This window comes from Ruditapes philippinarum, unplaced genomic scaffold, assembly GCF_026571515.1.
Source record: "Ruditapes philippinarum isolate M1 unplaced genomic scaffold, ASM2657151v2 ctg1455_1_1_1_1, whole genome shotgun sequence".
Taxonomy (NCBI): Eukaryota; Metazoa; Mollusca; class Bivalvia; order Venerida; family Veneridae; genus Ruditapes; species Ruditapes philippinarum.
The window spans coordinates 133,097-152,881 of record NW_026854997.1 but is presented as its reverse complement, the minus strand read 5'-3'; the positions used below and the strand labels follow the sequence as shown (position 1 = coordinate 152,881).

At 33.8% G+C, this 19,785-nt stretch overlaps 1 protein-coding gene across 1 annotated transcript; it reads right to left on the bottom strand.

Moving 5' to 3' along the window:
• Window positions 1–2,611: 2,611 nt before the first annotated feature.
• On the bottom strand, window positions 2,612–14,849 carry LOC132741744 (transportin-3-like; the record flags this gene model as incomplete). Its single annotated transcript, XM_060730002.1, is given in 6 exon segments — window positions 2,612–2,675; window positions 3,385–3,458; window positions 7,309–7,380; window positions 7,960–8,001; window positions 9,808–9,897; window positions 14,629–14,849. Coding segments are annotated over 6 exon segments (459 nt in total), but the record flags the coding sequence as incomplete, so codon positions are not given.
• Between the last annotated feature and the right edge of the window lie 4,936 nt (window positions 14,850–19,785).

The window sequence follows — 19,785 nt, the reverse complement described above, 5'->3', positions numbered from 1 at the left end:
CACACCTACTTAAATGAATTCTATCTACCTACAAAGTTTCATGTTGATACCTCTTATAGTTTTAGAGTTATGTCCCGGACAAAGTTCAAAGTGTAAAATAAACAAAAAGGGGGATAATTCAAATATTAGGCAAGGGCAGAGTTACGGTTCTTGTGCACTGCACACCTAACTCAATGAGATCTACTAGTATCTACCTAATCAAAGTTTCATGTTGATACCTCTTATACTTTTAGAGTTATGTCCCGGACAAAGTTCAAAGTGTAAAAATAAACAAAGGGAAATAATTCAAAAATTAGGCAAGGCAGAGTTACGGTTCTTGTGCACTGCACACCTACTTAATGAGATCTATCTACCTACAAAGTTTCATGTTGATACCTCTTGTTGCCGGACAAGAAAAGGGGACGGACGGACGGAAAGACGGACGGACAAGGCGGCGACTATATGCTCCCCAGAAATTTTTCGGGGAGCATAAAATTATCACAAACACAATCATTTCTTCTTTAGTGTAAATCTGGTCAACCAATTATTATCATCAATAGCTATTCAGTGAATTTGCATAAAAATGTAAACACTGAGAAAGTCAAAACCTGACCTTCACATGAAGAAAAGTTGGAAAAAAAAATTTAAAATTTAAAACAAAGTAGAGGGTATATACAAAAACTTTCTGAAGACTGGCATATATAGTTTATTATCAATATATTCAATCTGTTCAATGAAAACATATGCTTTTCTTAGCTTCCAACATTTAGTCTTCTTCAGAATATAATTGACTATGTCAACATTAACTATAATGGCAAAAGCAATGTGAAACTAAAGAGAAAACAATCATAGCTTTGTCAAATAAAACATGTTTAAATCAAAACATAGGTTTCAGAAAAATGTGTAGTATTTTTCTCACCAAAAGATGTAGTACGCCCTGTGACGAGGATTTGAGTTCATCGATCACTTCCTGTCTCCTGTTTGCACCTAGTCGTAGTGACCGGCTATTAATCTGTAACGAGAAATAAACTATATATACGTGTATGATTTTCTGTACACTTGTATCTGTCTCCCTTGCTGCATCTTATGAATGGAAGAGGTAGTCACAGTATATACCAGTGACCTTGACCTCTGACCTAATAAATGAAAGAAGTAATCACAGAATGATTGACCTCTGACCTAATAATTAGAAGAAGTATTCATAATATATGCAAAAGTGACCTTGGCATAATGAATGGAAGCGCTATTAAAGTATACACCAAAGTGACCTACCTTGATCTCTGACTTAAAGAATGTGAGAGATATTCATAGTATATGCTCATGACCTTGACCTCTGACCTAATGACTGGAAGAGGTAAAATTACAGCAAATGTCAGTCACCTTGAACTAAAGAATGTAAAAGGTATTTTCACAGTATATGTCAAAGTGACCATGAACTTAGCAATAAAAGAGGTATTCACAGTATGTGCCAGTGACCTTAGCTTCAAAAGTCAAAGCGGGACATTCCATCACTTGTCTCTAAGTGTACCTTTAAGAACCATCTTTATCAGAAAACAATCATGGGGACAATCTCTGTGCTAGTAGGAATAGCTTCCTTACAAGATCATGTAACGATTTCTGATAATCTAGCTAACTTTGATTCACCCTGTACCTGCTGAATTTATGTTATTAAATTTGAAACAAGTAAAATTTATAATTCAGAAATTTCAGGATCAAAATGCAAAAATCTAGCTACAAACAGTATAGAGCCTGTTCAGACTGTACATATGTGTAGACTGGCCTGGCTCTATACTGGTATCAAAGGCTAAACAAATTTGGCTTCAGTTGGATACAGGTTTTAACAGGGTTGTCATTAAGAGGCGACAGGAGGCCAAATTGCCTGTCTCAAATGCATTATGGGCCGCCTCAAAATTAAGAAAACACTCTTTGTTATGCATGATAAAGACAGAAATGACCGCCTCAAGTTCGAAACAAACCTTCTGCAAAAAATGTTAATGACAACCCTGGGTTTAGCAGTCTTGAGTCAGGCTGGCTGTCTAGGACATTGAAACAAGAGCTCTTTAAGGCCCACTATTGTTCATTCACCTCATTATCACCATTCAAGGTCAATGAAGGAATCTAGGGAACCAAATATTGTGACATAAATACATTATAATCATGATAACTGACTTCAAAACATGTTCTAATATAAACCTTAGCTTTATATAATATATCTAAGTCAATGAACTAGTTTTTGATCTCTGATAGTCATATTAAAATTGACCTAGAAATCATATAAACAAATATTTGGACTGAAAATAATTATGACAGACTTCACAATATTACCTCTTATAGTCCAGTATTTACAAGATACTATTACACTAAAATCAGTGAGGCAGTTTCAGAATGTTAATCTCGTCCTCTAATCCGCTGAAATTCTAAAATGGACTTGTCCAGCTTAAACTTTTGGATCCATCCATTATCAATTTTGGGGATATCAAGATGAAAATTTGATATGGCTCAGCCATGAATATCAATGCTAGTCTGGCTGTATACTGGTGGCACACGATAATAATTTTTGGTTCAAACAGTTTAAAGGGTTAACCACTAAGATTTCTTTACTACCTAGAATCACAGACATAGAATTATTTACCTCCTCTGGCAAGACTATAAGGACTTCTAGTAAAAATGGAAGCTGTGCAGGATTTGATCCAAACCTGAAATATAAATAGTTTGTTTTTTCCTCAATAGAAATTAAAATAATATTTGGTCATTTTTAATGATTTCTGCACTAGACAATGAACTGCATATTACTTCTTTGAAGAGTTATACTGATATTTTAAATTCATGAATTTAACTTAATGAATTCAGAATTTCAACTTTATGAATGCACAATTTTATCTTTATGAACTCATGGCAGACTTCACAAATTTATGAATTAAAACTTCACAAATTAAAATCCATAAATTCATGAAGCTGAATTCATGACTTTCATGAAGTTTAAAGTTTTAAGTCATAAATCTTTATTAAATTGTAAAAAGATTAATTGGAATTTATGAAGTTGAAATTGTAAATTCATCAAGCTAAAACTGTGAAAAAATTGTGAATTTATGATGTTGAAATTGTAAGTTCATTAAGCTAAAACTGTAAATTAGTAAAATTAAAATATTACTGCCACTCTTAGACTCATGACTAAAGACATTTTTATAGTCAAAATGGTATTTATGAGAACACTAAAACAATGTTCATAATAAAGAATTTGTCAATACTTGTCAGTATATACATGTAACCTTAAAACTGATAAACTAAATTAACCTTAACAGTCATGACTACAGACATTTTTCACAGTCATGGGCTTATCTTTGTATTAACACATTGCAATGTTCACATGCTTATCAAAACCTATGACCAATATGCACTACTTACTTTTGAACTAGATCTTGTACAGGATGCTCCCAGGTTATCATTTGTAAGGCGAGGTCAGCCAAGGCCAAGCTCAACTGAAATAGATAAAAGAAAACGGGAAATGAAATGTATGAATTTTTACAGAAAAAAAAAGAAACTTAGAGCTTCACTCAATAGACTTTCTCCGGATAAAAAAAAAAAATTGTGTTTTCCCAGCTTATAGGGGGTAAAAACAAAATTTTGCAGTTACAGCTTTAAAAATAAAAGCAACTATTTGATTAATCTATCGTAAACAGAATTGCACTATGAAGTTAAAACTGTAACTTTGTTTGTATCAGGGGAGGCACAGTTGCTGAGGTCTGGATTGTTATCATCATGACTAATTTGGACAGATCCTGTAGTTACATCAAGGAAATATGACCATGACAACTGTAAATCATTGCTCTTTCTAAATATTAGCTTCAAAAATAACTTAAACAACAGGGCCATGGCACTGAAATATCAGAAACTCCCGGGACAGGGCCAATTTAAACCCCAGGGCTCAAACTTGAACAAACTTGGTAGACAACCATTACAAGATGTTGAATGCTGAATATTTTAGCTCCAGCTCTTTGGGTATTTTAAAAGAAGTTTTTTTTTAGTTATAATAACATAAAGGGAAAAATAATGACCCCCTTGAACAGGGCCAATTTTGACCATAGGGCTCTAATTTGAACAAACTTGGTTGACACGCACTAGAAGATGTTTCATGTTTAATATCTATGCTCTAGCTCTTTGGCTCTTTTTTAAAGAAGATTTTTCAACTTTTTACTATATACAAATAAGGAAAATCAATGACCCCCACAGGGTTGGATCAATTTTGTCCTCAGGGCTTTTATTTTAAAAAAACTTGGTAGACACTGACTAGATGATGTTTCATGTCAAATATTTAAGCTCTAGCTTTTTTGGTTTTTTAAAAGAAGATTTTTTAAGTTTTTTCTTCTGGTTGCCATGGCAACCAGAGTTCATCATGAAATTAAATTCTTTGAACAATTTTTTAAGTAGACTACCAAAGGGACATTCCTGTGAAGTTTGGATGAAATTGGCTTAGTGGTTTATGAGGAGATATCATTTAAAGTAAAAGTTTACGGACTGATGACTGACGAAAAGCGATCACAAAAGCTCACCATGTCATTTTGTGACAGGTGAGCAAAAAAGGCTGGTACTCAGAAGTTTGCTAACATTTGTACCATTGAAATGGGTAAAAGTTAAGTAATTATGGATAAGTTATAATTTCCTGCAGAGGACACATCAGGTCAGCAAAATCATTTGTCCGTATTGCCCAGTTTGTCTCACACCTTGTACGGACAACAGTGTCTATTCTAGGACGCGCGATTGCGCGATTCACGCTAGTATTTCAGAGATCGCGTACAATTCAAAATCATGTGCGTGAAAATCGCGCATCTATAAAAAAAGTTAACAAGAGGGCCATGATGGCCCTGAGGTCGCTCACCTGTATATAGCCCCCCCCCCCCCCCCCGGGCCAATTTTTACCCAAGGGTTTATATTTGTTTATTTGAACAGACTTGGTAGACACCCATAAGAAGATGTTTCATGCTAAACATCTAAGTTCTAGCTCATTGGGTTTTTTAAAAGAAGATTTTTAAAGTTTTTACTATACACATATAGTAAAAAACAATGACACCCCTGGGGCAGGGCCAGTTTTGACCCCGGGCTTTTATTTGAACAAACTTTGTAGATATTTACTTAAAGATGTTTCATGCTTAATATCTAAACTCTAGCTATTTGGGTTTTTTCAAAGAAGATTTTTAAGTTTTTGCTATACACTTATAAGGAAAATCAATGACCCCCCCCCCCCGGGCGGGGCCAGTTTTGACCCCAGGGCTTTTATTTGAACATACTTGGTAGACACCCATTAGAACATGTTTCATGCTAAATATCTTAGCTCTAGCTCTTTGAGTTCTTTAAAAGAAGATTTTTTAAGTTTTTACTATATGCATATAGGGAAAATCAATGACCCCCCCGGGGCGGGGCCAATTTTGACCCCAGGGCTTTTATTTGAACAAACTTGGTAGACACTCATTAGAAGATGTTTCATGCTAAATATCTTAGCTCTAGCTCTTTGGGTTCTTTAAAAGAAGATTTTTTAAGTTTTTACTATATGCATATAGGGAAAATCTATGACCCCCTGGGCGGGGTCAATTTTGACCCAGGGCTTTTATTTGAACAAACTTGGTAGACATTCACTAGAAGATGTTTCATGCCAAATATCTAAGCTCTAGCTCTTATGGTTCTTTAAAAGAAGATTTTTTAAGTTTTTACTATATGCATATAGGGAAAATCAATGACCCCCTGGGGCGGGGCCAATTTTGACCCCAGGGCTTTTATTTGAACAAACTTGGTAGACATTCACTAGAAGATGTTTCATGCCAAATATCAAAGCTCTAGCTCTTACGGTTCTTTAAAAGAAGATTTTTTAAGTTTTTACTATATGCATATAGGGAAAATCAATGACCCCCCGGGGCGGGGCCAATTTTGACCCTAGGGCTTTTATTTGAACAAACTTGGTAGACACTCACTAGAAGATGTTTCATGCCAAATATCTTAGCTCTAGCTCTTTGGGTTCTTTAAAAGAAGATTTTTTAAGTTTTTACTATATGCATATAGGGAAAATCAATGACCCCCTGGGGCGGGGCCAATTTTGACCCCAGGGCTTTTATTTGAACAAACTTGGTAGACACTCACTAGAAGATGTTTCATGCCAAATATCTAAGCTCTAGCTCTTAGGGTTGTTTCAAAGAAGATATTTAAAGATTTTTCTTTCGGTTGCCATGGCAACCAGAGTTCTGCATGGAATTAAATTCTTTGAACAATTTTTAAAGGTGACCACCAAAGGAACATTCCTGTGAAGTTTGGATGAAATTGGCTCAGTGGTTTATGAGGAGATGTCATTTAAAGCAAAAGTTTACGGACGGACGGACGACGGACGGACGACGGACGGCCGGACGCCGGACGAAAAGCGATCACAAAAGCTCACCCTGTCACTTTGTGACAGGTGAGCTAATAAAACCGTAAAACTTCCATCCCACATTATATTTGGTTGTTTTGTTTACATTTACGCCGAAAACCGAAGGGAGGTAACTGTAAGCTAATTATAATAATTAAGTACCGTATGGTATTGGTTACGTGAGTTGACGGAAATTAAAGGAATGTTCCGTATCGACCGGAACTAGTGTGCTAGGTCTGACAGCGACGTCTGACAGTTGGGCGCCATTTAAGTGTAGCAAATAATCAAGAAAAATGAGGCAATTCCTAGCTTGGCTACGATCTAGACGTGAAAGATAGGTCGATTATTTGTATTGCCAATCCCTTTATAATCAATCGCGGCAGTTCTGTAATAATATGTTTTCGTTTAAAAATTAAGGGGGGACAACTTCTGCTGCCTTAATAAATATTATCGTTTTAATTATTTCATCGGTTGAACGCCTCAGTGTAAACTTAATGCAGACGATTTAACATTGGCAGTTTATATTGGCACCCCTTGATTTTGAAAATCGCCCCCTTTTTTGAAATGGAGGGGGGAAAATCACCCCTATTTTTCAATTCCTAGAATAGACACTGCGGACAAGTGGAAATTGTCAAGAATTTACGATAGACAAGTAAAGAAATGCTTCAGGTAAAATTGATCAGTAAGACAGTGGAAACCAGATTTTACCGGCCCTGAAATATTACAGGACTGATAGTAAATACGGCTTTATAATGAGCAAAAGCAGTATAATAACTTACATTCTGTAATGCAATTAATGATGACAAAGTGGTCGAATTTCCTTAAAAATATGTAAAAGGCAGAATCTCAAACTAAAAGGTTTAAGTGTCTTGGGTATTAAGAGCCAGCATGAGAATAGTACAATGTACATATTTTGTTTCCAAGCATTAAAAACGCACCTGTGTAACTATGACGTGATTTGTTTCCCCGGTAACCTTGCCTGCATGTTCCATCAATGAATCTCGTAAAGACTGAAAAATATGTAAAAACAATTGTTTAGTAAAAACTTTTAAGTGTTTCAGAAGCATTTATAGGTTTTAAAGAAATCACTCATAAAATTTTGTTGTTCAATGTTGTCATGTTTTTTTGAAGAAAGTAATCAATAAATATATATTCAGATTGCTTATCAAAAATGAAATGATGAAAAAACTGTACTTAAGTTTAATGTCAAATTACTGCAGCAAATAGCATCATTGAACACAATTCACATATGCTTGAAATTATAGATCATTTATTTGTTTAATACTTACCATATTGCTCACCTAATCAAGTATCCAGAGGGGCATCCATGGCTGAGTGGTTAAGGTTGTCGACTTCAAACCATAAGCCCCTAATAGCTGTGGGTTAAAAATCCTCTAGGGTCTTTGGATTCTTTCAGATGAGGAAGCTATCCAGCTAGCTTATGGACAACAGTGATTCTACGCAGATGCTAGAACTTGGCTGAAATTATGCACAGAAGGGCACACCACTAGAGGTCTTTTACAGCCAGTAAAGCTTGAAAGTCACCTTACAACGTGAAACTAAAATATTTTTTTACAAAAATGGCTCACCTGGTGGACATTTGCTGGAAGTTCATGAAAAGCATACTGTATCTGAAAATGTAATGAAAGATTCAAGTTAAGCAGCCTCTATGATTTTGTCCAGGCATTCAAAAACAGAGACCAGTTATTTTTCGGAGGGAACAATCACATTTAACAATTTTCATGCAATTAAATAACAAGTATATTTCAATATAAGCAAAACTATTCATCACTTAAAAGGAAAATTTCAAAATATATACTGACTGAATAAAAAACAGTGCAAATCAGCATTTCGACAGACTTTTAAAATCACTTAAAGTAAAATTGTAAACTTCTAATGCTTTAATCATTTCAAACTGAACAGGTATGTGATGTTTCATTTGGTCTATATCAATTTATTTCTAGCTTTATTATCATATGAATTTTGTCAAAGGTAAAAAAAATTAATATACCTTTAAATGATTAAGGCTGTTCAGCTTATATCTTAAGTTTTAACCAAAGTATGACGTTGACATTTGATTGACACATACAAAAGCTCAACCTATTCTTCAACAGTAGAGCTAAAAATGAACATTTTGGCCGAAACAGAACTTAAGCTACCCTCAGTCCCTAAACTTGAATAAATATTCAATTTTCAATGATATAAGATGCAGGGCTCACGCTGTCGGTCGCCATTTGCGATTATTTTATAAGATTGGCGATTATTTTTGCATTTTGGCTACAAAATCTGGCGATTACTTTTTTCTTCCAACAGTGTTTATATAAGGTGTAAAAATCGATAATGAATGCAGCAGACCCAATTAACACCAGCGGGGTGCATTGAATTGAGCGGTCACGTGCTGCTAACTATATTGCCTCAAGTGATAAAATACATGTGAGATGTATAATTGTATAAGTACTTTAAAGATATTGTCCAGCATTTATAATAGCCATCAAATATCCGTCAATTAGCCACAAAATCGTTTTAAAATTGATAAACTGAATATTGACTTACCCAAAATTTACCGTGAATTCCAGTAATTGCAAATTTTTATTTTTTTTTATTTAAAGCTACTTGACTAAATCGCCAGTGGAAAACAATGGTTAAATATTTAAAAAGTATTAAATTCCAAACAACTATTTGCACAACAACCAAAATTGTGAATTTTTCTTCAGAAAACAGGAAAAATCCGATTGTCACATATTTTCGCGACACCGATAATTTTGATATTTATTTAAAGGTGAAATAAGCTATGTTCTGTTTAAAAATCTTTACTACTATGGCAGAAAATTTGTATTACATTGGTGATGATGATATTTTTCAGTAAATTATTCAGAAAAAAGGCTGCATTCTGTGAATGAGTTTGCAAACTTGTGTTATTTCTATAGGCTAATATGTCCTTGATCTACTCCAATTCTGTGTTAATGGTTATAGCTGACAAAATTTGATTAGAACAAACAAAAAAAGTTGTCTGATAACAGCATTATGTAAAGTTAAAATGAATCTTTAATATTATTGTTATACAGTTATTATACTAATAATAACGTTTTTATTCTGTTCTTTAATAACAATTAAAGTTGTGGTTCTATTTAAAAAAATGTAGTTATCAATATACACAAATGTATCAGTTTATTTGAGAATCCTTATAAAACTGAAAGATATAAATGTAATGTATAAAATCAACTGCTTATGTTGTTAATCATTAATTCGTGAATAGTGTGCTGAACTTTTGGCTATTATTTTTTTAAGTTGAAATTATTGGCTATTATTTTATTTGAGCCAGTGTGAGCCCTGAAGATGCAATATCTTCAATTTTTGTTCATCCTCAAAGAAATAGTAGTACTTCAGATTCTTTACTTATAAAATATGTGCCTGTATATCGAGTAATATTCAAATACCTTTGTTCTCATTGTCTGAGCAGCAAAGTAACAAGCTTCTAGACTCTGATGTAATGTCAGCAACTGGTCTGCCACCTGCCATGCATGCACCTGAAATGTAAAGGCATATCCAAGGGGTTAATATACTTCTAGTTGCCAAAAATCTCTATGAAAAAGTCTAACTTGTATATTGATTGATACAAATGTAGCAGATGATAATAACAGCAAGCCAGTGATTTTCCTGCTTATATAACAGACTCTGAAAAAAGGCCTCTTCCAAATTGAAATTTTCTTTAAAATCATGCAGTTTTCCCAAAAATCTGAACTAAAACCTGCTTTCTGGCTTCCCAAATTTGCAATTTTAGCAATAATTTTCCCCAAAATCAAGAGGCTAAGGCCTCTACCAAATTAAGTGAGAAAAATCACTGCAAGCTGATAGATATTGATAATAAAGTTGCATAAAGTATATATATATATAAATCATTTTAATATAATGTGTTTGATTTACAATATCCCCTTATAAATAAGTTTGCCGGTTTGTTCTACGTATCTAACTTTTTTTCTGGCCGTTCCCCTAATATAAAAAAATCTGCAAATCAAATTGGAAGCAATTCAAATTTCCATTTGAATATTGGCAGTGACAGGACATTAAAATTTTAAATAATACAACAACACAACAGTAAATTGAGACCCATTACTTCATAAGAATTTTGTGAAAAATGGCTGTTTTCATTGAAAAGTCTCCTGTTACAAGTTCAAATTGCGATAATACTATAAAAACTGCTTCAATACTAATCAAACTAGACACAAATGTTGACTGGACCATTGCCCTTGCAACAACATGCTCAGGCTTAAATTTTCTATTACCACGGCAACCAGGGGACATCACAAAATTGCCAAAAATCACTATTTTGCGTTGATTTTTTCCATCAAAATTGATTTCAAAGTGCTGCAACTTCTCAATTGATTGAGATAGAGTCAAATCAGGGCTCGAATTTAACTTTTTTGGCCACTAACAATTTATTGCTAGTGGACAAAATTTTAACTAGCAAAAAACTGAATTCAACTAGCACTTTTTACGACAATGATTTTTTAATTCCAAAATTGTTAAAAATTGTTATTTATTTGGACGAGTTCGAACTGCCCGGGGTACGAATCAGCAACGTAACTTTCTACTCAAAAACTTGATTTAGGGGACAGGGGTTCTTATCAAATGTCAATCTACATGTAAAAAAATAATAATGCAATATTGTCGCATACCGACGATGTCTCTGGATTATGCGCACAACAATCGGCGCAAAATATTTTGGCAACATTTCCATCGTCATCGAGTTAGTACGTAAGACTGACATGCAGTTCTTTCTCCCAATTTTTAACCGTTTTAACTGAAGGTCTGATTGTCTTATTTTTGATAGACTGTGAATCGTCTTCTGTACTCAGAGCATTGTTATTGGAAGACACATTTGCTTCAGTAAGTGGGAAGAAGTTCGTTATTTTTCGTTTAGACATTTTATTCCGATCACGCTTGATTTACACGGACAAAATGACATTTGGACTGGTTTAAATTTGTGTACGAGGTTAAGGTATAGAAAATGTAAACCATACAGCATTTGGACTGGTGTAAATTTGTTAACGAGGTTAAGGTATAGAAAATGTAAACCAGACAGCAAGTGCGCGCATAGTTTATAACTCGGCTACCTGCGAATATTACGCCCCAATTTTATTTCGGAATTTACTGACGAGCTTATTCAATTTTTTCTTCAACTCGCAAAAAATTGCGAGTAGTCATAAATCTAACTCGCAAAATCTTTTTTCAACTAGCATTTTGCGAGTTTGCGAGTGTTAAATTCGAGCCCTGGTCAAATGCTTTTCAGTGTTGGGGTTCACCTTACCTTATTATCAATCTGGGGTCATTTTTAGCCTCTCACAAGTCCAAAATTTTCTTGGCATTAGGGGGACTGCCGTCCCCTTTCAAACCCCCTAAACAGAAGGGGGCACATCCCCCTTCTTGCAACCCCCTGATGTATCTTTCGGTCATTGGTGGGGGGGGGGGCGTTGGAAAAGGGGTCACTTTTTTTAACAACGTTTCTCAAACAAAAACAAGTGTTGGGGCCCTAAATTAGGCACTTTTTCACCATTTGAGACAACAATAAAGGGGGTTGGGGTGGAGTGAAAAAGGCGTTATAGGCGTGTATATCGCTTAATGGGTTAACAGGCTCAAGACATAAAATATCCTATTTCTAGAAAAATAATTGATATGTTTCTTTCTCACTTGATTTGTTTACTAAGCATTGATATATGATAAAAATCAAAATAAAAATATTTTGATTATCTTTTATTTTCTTAGAATTTTAACTTTTTCCCATTTTTAAGAGACAAAATATTTAAAGTCCATAAAAATTATATCGTAATGTAAAATTCTAAATAGAAATGTATCCAACAACTTCATTTTGCTCTAGATTATTGCGCCAGTACCTTTGTTCTATAAATTTGGATTAAACATTCTGTTTCTGGCATTTATATATTGATAATTCTTAGAAACTGAACATTATACTTTGAAGTTTTTTCTGAAAAGTGAATGAAATGTATGCCGACAGGTCTTGGCGCAATTAATTAAAGCATAAAATAGTTATTTAACCTATTTTGTTTTACACTTTGCATAAATGTAACATACTTCTTAAGGACTTCAAAAGTTATGTGCTTAAAAGACATGAAAAAGGGGAAATAATTCTCATAATAGTGACAGTAGCAAACTATTTTTCTTTCTGTTTATGTCAAATATTATTCTCACTAAACAAAGTTTAAAAGAAAAATTTTTATTTCTTTTTTGGAAATATGATTTTTTATGACATTTTATGATAAGCCTTGTTAATGACTAAAATGTGTTATGCAGAAGACAAAAATTATCAGGCTGATTGATGTAGATGGCGAATTTGCCCAGAATTATGAGAATTATGAATCATATTATAAAATATGAAAGGGCTCATTGGACGCATTCTGAAAATTGTGAAAGACCGTTCTTGTTCTTTGATTGTGAATGGATCCATTATTTGGTTCAACTTACAAAAGGAAAAAAATGGCTAAGGTGTAAGTCCTCTTGGGAGCGAGTTGATAAGTAAGAAATGCATGAAACGATCCGTGTCACTGGCCATGATTTGCATAATCCTGGATCAGCTTGTAGGCCTATAATCAAATCTGATTCACCTTGTGACATCATCAAAATATAGGTGCTCACACCACTACATGTTCGCATTGTTATTTTCAGTCCAATCTGATCAATATAAGTTTCAGAGTCTCAAGTAAATTCTAACATCATAATGAATATTTTTTTGGCTTAATTGTAACTGTGTTTGATAAATTATAACATCAATATCAAATATTTTAAAGTAATTAGGTCATCAGCTGATTGTAGGGTAAGCACATTTACACCTATTCAATTACTCATTTTGATTGAATAGGATTGTCAAATCAAGTGTTTAATAAACCTTGTGTAGTTTTCGGATGGTGTATGTCCTTGCAGAAATATTAATACCAGACAATTATTAATGTCCCTAATCGATAGGAAGGTGCCGCACGAATCGATGGGAATAAGGCATAATTATCAAATACAAATGGACATACTTTACTTTACTTTATCCAGCGTAGGGTCGCTAGATCAGAAATATCTTATACTTTACTTTATCCAGCGTAGAGTTGCGAGATCAGAAATCTCTTACAACCCCCTCGAGGACTGACACCCAGTGATTATTATCCGGTATAACAGTATATAACTTGTTTTTCGTAACCTTATCGAGGTAGTTTTTTATCGAATTCAGCGTTGGTGAACATACTTCAGTATCTATAACCCCCTCGGGACAAATTGTTTCGATTTCAGGACTTTAATAGCGAGCTCGACAAGCTGGCCCAAAGGGCCTGCTTGCAAAGCAAGCTTTATGGTAACGCGAGTACCTGCTAAGTGATGGTTTTGAAAACTTTCGTTCGAAGTACCGAATTGGACACATCGCAACCTTTCGAATTTAAAGATAACGATAAAAACTGAGGAATTCTGACTGAAAACGGATGTGTAGACTGGTCACCCGCGCACGTCTATGGGAACCATAATTGGACAGGAAACCAGAATAACGGAAGCTGTCGATAAAATATCGAACGGAAATGTAAAATGAAAATTGAAGGCGCCATTTTGTTTGAAAAATCTGATAAATTAAAACAACTTTTTGTCGAATTTTGTTGTGAAACCTATCTAGAATGAAAGAAAATGGTCTAACTAAGAAAATGAATCCGCACACCAATATCTTTTATTCAGTCCTTAACGCTGTACAGATGTTTAAAGTATTGTTTACGTGACGTAATAATGTAGCGCCAAACAGCACGTGCAAAACAAACAAATCAAGTACGCTATTTTAATGTCGTTAACGTTTTAAGTTTAACATTTATTTCACTTTTAATAATCTTTATTTCGCTTGAAAAATTATACTGTAGAGTGAAATAAAATAAACAAAGTTTTATCAACGTTTTCAAAACTTGTTATTCATTTTACGACAGGGGCGGAGCCATATTTAACACAGTAGATCTACGTGTAACGTCACACGCACTCATCACTGCATTTGAAATAAAAATGAGCAATTATTTCATACTATTTCATGTTAAAAGTACATTAGAGCTCGCTTTGAGGCTTTGCCTTTTTCATATTATAAATAATTGAATATTGGACTCCGACGTCTAAACAGGGATAATTTTTAGTATTATTTTCTTACAAAAGATGGATTCATAACTGGGCTCACTGTACTTTGCAAATAATTTAGCGGTTTACCCCACCCACCATACTTTTAAAAACAAGATTACCGATCTCTGCAGTTCTCCCAACCACACAGATGCCTTTTCTTTTCCGACAACATCTGGGTTGTTGTACAAAGCTTGGAGAGCTTGGTTTACCGTCTCTATAGACGGCGGACTCTCCATGTTTTAGATATTTTCTTGATTATTGCCCAAAAAGGCCAAATTTTTTGCCGGAAGTGTGTTTTGTTGGTTTGACCGCATGCGCATTTATTTAACCCAAATCTTTCTAAATACAAGCAAGTATATTTTACCCCATAAATAACCGATGAAAATGAAGCTTAAATGTAGGCGGTACAATGACATTATTTAAACCAACATCAATACTTCCTTTTATTACAAAAAAAGAACAAGGAACAATATTTATTTGTCGGTCTGTAGTAATTCCCGTTCAAAATAAACCGGGAGAGACAGTGAATTACCGAGAAGAGATCGGCGAATAGTACTCACCCATAGCTGCATCAGTACTAAGGGTGTAGTAATTAAGTACCAGTACCAGTACTTGGCAAGTTTTGCAGTACCATTACCAGTACCAGTACTAGATTTTAGCTCGGTACTGCAGTACCAGTACTTTTTTTGGTGCAGTAATTAAGTATCAGTACCATTACTTTTATATATTCATCAAAGTTTGAATAAATACAGTGTCAAACAAATAATTGCAAGTATTATTCAGCAAAGAAATAAAATCATAATGTACTTTAAAGTTAACATAACATATTTACAACTTTATAGTTTTAACATACTTTTTACAAACAATATTTACAACATATATTCATGTCATATCTAATTGTTTAGTAACCAGTCAACTGTATGAATACAATGCAAACATCTTTCATTTAAAACACAACAGTTTTTTTGTTGCCTTTCACACCTTCACACCTCTGTTCAATTTATACCAAAGTAAATAACAACTTTTTACTTTGAGGCTTTGCCTTTTTCATATTATAAATAATTGAATATTGGACTCCGACGTCTAAACAGGGATAATTTTTAGTATTATTTTCTTATAAAAGATGGATTCATAACTGGGCTCACTGTCCTTTGCAAATAATTTAGCGGTTTACCCCACCCACCATACTTTTAAAAAACAAGATTACGATCTCTGCAGTTCTCCCAACCACACAGATGCCTTTTCTTTCCGACAACATCTGGTTGTTGTACAAAGCTTGGAGAGCTTGGTTTACCGTCTCTATAGACGGCGGACTCTCCATGTTTTAGATATTTTCTTGATTATTGCCCAAAAAAGGCCAAATTTTTTGCCGAAGTGTGTTTTTGTTGGTTTGACCGCATGCGCATTTATTTAACCCAAATCTTTCTAAATACAAGCAAGTATATTTTACCCCATAAATAACCGATGAAAATGAAGCTTAAATGTAGGCGGTACAATGACATTATTTAAACCAACATCAATACTTCCTTTTATTACAAAAAAAGAACAAGGAACAATATTTATTTGTCGGTCTGTAGTAATTCCCGTTCAAAATAAACCGGGAGAGACAGTGAATTACCGAGAAGAGATCGGCGAATAGTACTCACCCATAGCTGGCAAGTTTTGCAAAACAAGTACGTGAAGAATATGATGTTTATTTTAAACACCAAAAAACAGTGTACTGTACTCCAATGGAGGATATTCAAGTATTTCTATAAATATAGGATTTCTTTTCATCGAGTGGTATAAAAATAAATATTTCACAAGTGGCAGTAGCCACGAGTGAAATCTGATAATTTTCATACCACAAGATGAAATAATTTTTTTATAGAAAATAACTTGAATTTTCTGTTTATTATATACTTTTCTCTTTTATACCTTATGAATAGTGAAGAATTCCCTTCAGTTTTGTGTAATGACTAAATTAAGAAGAAAAAAGCCCGGCAAGACACCAGTGAAAATACGAAAATATGTTTCACTGCAGTGAAAAATAAATTTTTACAATGAAAGTACGGAAAATAAATATATGCATTTTATTTCATCAATATTTTCAATATTTTATTTATAAGTATATAATAAAATATTTTATCTAGATATATATTTGAAAGAATTAAGATGAAAAAGTGAAAAAGACTACGATTCAAACTAAGAAGAGCAAAAGCAAACATATGCATAGGACAATTATATAAATTTTGACATTGTTTAGTAAAAGGACATTTAGAATTGAATACCTTAGATTATGTTAAAAGTTATTTTGATACGTGCACCTGCGTTTTAGATTATATCAGATTGGCCTAAATATGTTTAAGACCGACCTCTTGTCCGGATTCGTAACATCTGATCTTCTTTCCAAATTCCACTTTATTTAGTTTAGCCCATTGTTTTTTCTGTTATGGTAGATCACTAGCATTGTTTTATTTCGTGACTTTTCATGTACACGAGTGTGTCACATTGACGGTTTCATGATCACTGCATTATGAACAATTCTGCGGATATTTATAAATTCAATATTTCACCATAAATTAAAATTAATTACTAAAATGTTTAATTCTGCTTAGGCTTGGACTAAGGGGCGTGCATGATAGCTTGCATTTACCACCACAGCCTACGAACGGGGTCAATGAAACAGAGTTTGCAACATTTTGAGGGGTTTGGGGACATACACACCGAGAAATGTTGTTTTTGCTCTTCATTGTCTTTACGTACATTTTTTTGTGTACAATAAGTACAATAAAGATTTTCAGGAGTATTAGAAATTAGGTAGATAATTAAAAAATTCTCACTTTCTTAGAAGTGTAGACCATGGCTATTGGGTAGCTACACTAATTTACATATTTCCAAAATTAATGCCATTAATTACAGAAGGGTCTTTCAAATATTTGAAAAGACCCTGTATTCTATAAAGTCAAATCACGCATTGTCATGTAAATCATGTAAGGTGCATTTTGGCCATCTAAACTTAATTAAACTATTTAGAAGCAAACATAGACCTAACTACTGTACGGTTTTCCATAGCAACGGATTCCCCCCCCCCCATTCATCCGAAATCTGCGTAGGACAACAAGTGATCCACTGCATAAATGTTAGGATATTAAAACAGTTTCATAAATAAACATTCTGATCATATTTATAAGATTATAATATTAAAACATCCTATTATGGACACCTTGAAAACTTCTCTTAAAGTGATAGTTATTATATTAATTCAAGAGGTTAACTTTTGGGGGGGGAGATAAACATCAAAACTCCGTCTGCTATTGTGGATGTCAACATAATAAACCACACGTTTTCATACATAACAATTTCAGTTCCAATTCATTGTTTTATTCTTTATTTGACCCCACTGGTAATCCAGTCAACCCCTACTTAGAGCACAAGTTTGCTATTATTAGCCTCTTGAATAGTTTTAGGCATGAAACTTGATGCTCAAGATTTTTAACTGTTATGATTTGAATACTGTATACATGTAATGTATACGTTTTAAAAGTATTAGGGGAAATCAAAGGCGAAACGGGCCCGGACTTTTGCTTGCAGCTTTAGACTATACGTGTATACTTAATTGAAAGGAAATTAAATAAAAAAGTAAAGTTTCCTTTTAAAAGGAAAGGCTTGCACAGTTGTGATTTCATCCCAACATTTTTAGTTGTTTTTATTTTTGTAAAAACGAATATTTTTGTCAAAACGATTTGAAATCTATTAATTCTCTATTGTATAAAACTAATAATGATATGCATGGGCTATTTTTAGATTACCTCACCAAGTTCAGTAGATCTAAATATAACTCGATCATGCACTAATATTCTGTGTGATTTGGACCACCCTTTGAAGACGGAATACTACTACAGTCAACATCCTCTATTGTATAAAACTAATACAGACAAAAAACAATTATAAAAGAAACTAACTTTTGCGTCTTGAAAAAGAATTGAAACGGAACAATTTCGTTTATAATTTATTACGGTTTAAATCAATAAGTCAAGTAAAAATACGAATCCCATTTATATAAACAAACTGTAATAATACTTCGTCTGATTCCGCAGTGTGACGGAATCACCCGAATTGTCACGATTGCAATCGGAACTACATCGGCTATAATCATTAATCCGAACAGTGACGGAAAGGCCGCAAAGTTGCGATTGGCACGATTGCAGCTGATTTCCCGTTCAATCATGCACTAACAATTGTAAGCAGAAAACCACCTAACCGGAACAAGTTTTCCAAATGAAATTTTCAGTGTTAGTTATAGTTAGCGGGGGGGGGGGGGGGGGGTAACTCACTGATAATAGGCGTGGTATTCCGATACTGGAACACATTCGGAACGGCCTCGGCTATTATCTATGATAATCCTTATCCGAAGACTGGCGGAAAGGGCCGAGTAGTTGCGATTGACTGGAACAACCACAACTTTTCGGATTAATGATAATCGGTGAGTACCGAATGACACATCTCAAACGGAAAACTTCTTTTTAACCGACTTCACCGTTCATAAGCTTTGCCTACTTATATACAATTGATATTGATGTTAAATGTTTTGCCATAATTATAATGTATGTAAATTAAGGTAATTTTGTTCTTGATTTGCCAATAAACTTACAAATGCATAAATTACGGTGAGAAAATAAATTTCAGTGGGATTTAATATTGTTTCTGAAATTATTTTTCGAAGCATTTACTTTTCTAATTGATAGGTAAATTATATACGTGATTTAATATTGAAAGCAGACCAACGAGAATTTAATATTTAAATTTCTTCAGAATTATTTCCTGCTTTCATCAGTTTAAATATTATAACAGCTTTTTATTATAACACCTTTTTATAGTAGCATTTAAAAGTTATAAAAATGAACTTGTTCTTCAAAATGACCAAAATATGGTCATGAAATATATATGACATGATCAAGATATCTGCTAATGAGAAAACCCCGCAATTAAAGTTAACGATTACACCACTTTAGTTCATTTCCGTTGGTGGTCTTAATATACGTGTTTTACTGTAATAGTATAACCAGTCGTGATATCAGACTCTCACGTCTAGCATAAGTTAGGTTTTGCATTGATCATAAGACAGCCCTGTTAGCCGGCAGTACAAAAATACTAAACTCCACCTTCGTCAAAAACTCAGGTTTCTACGTTTTTGATAGAACAGTCTAACCCTTGTTTCTGCCAGTTTCCTTTTGCTTCGCTTAAAGAAATGACATTCTGCTTCGTCAATGCTCACGTACTATACAATTTACTTA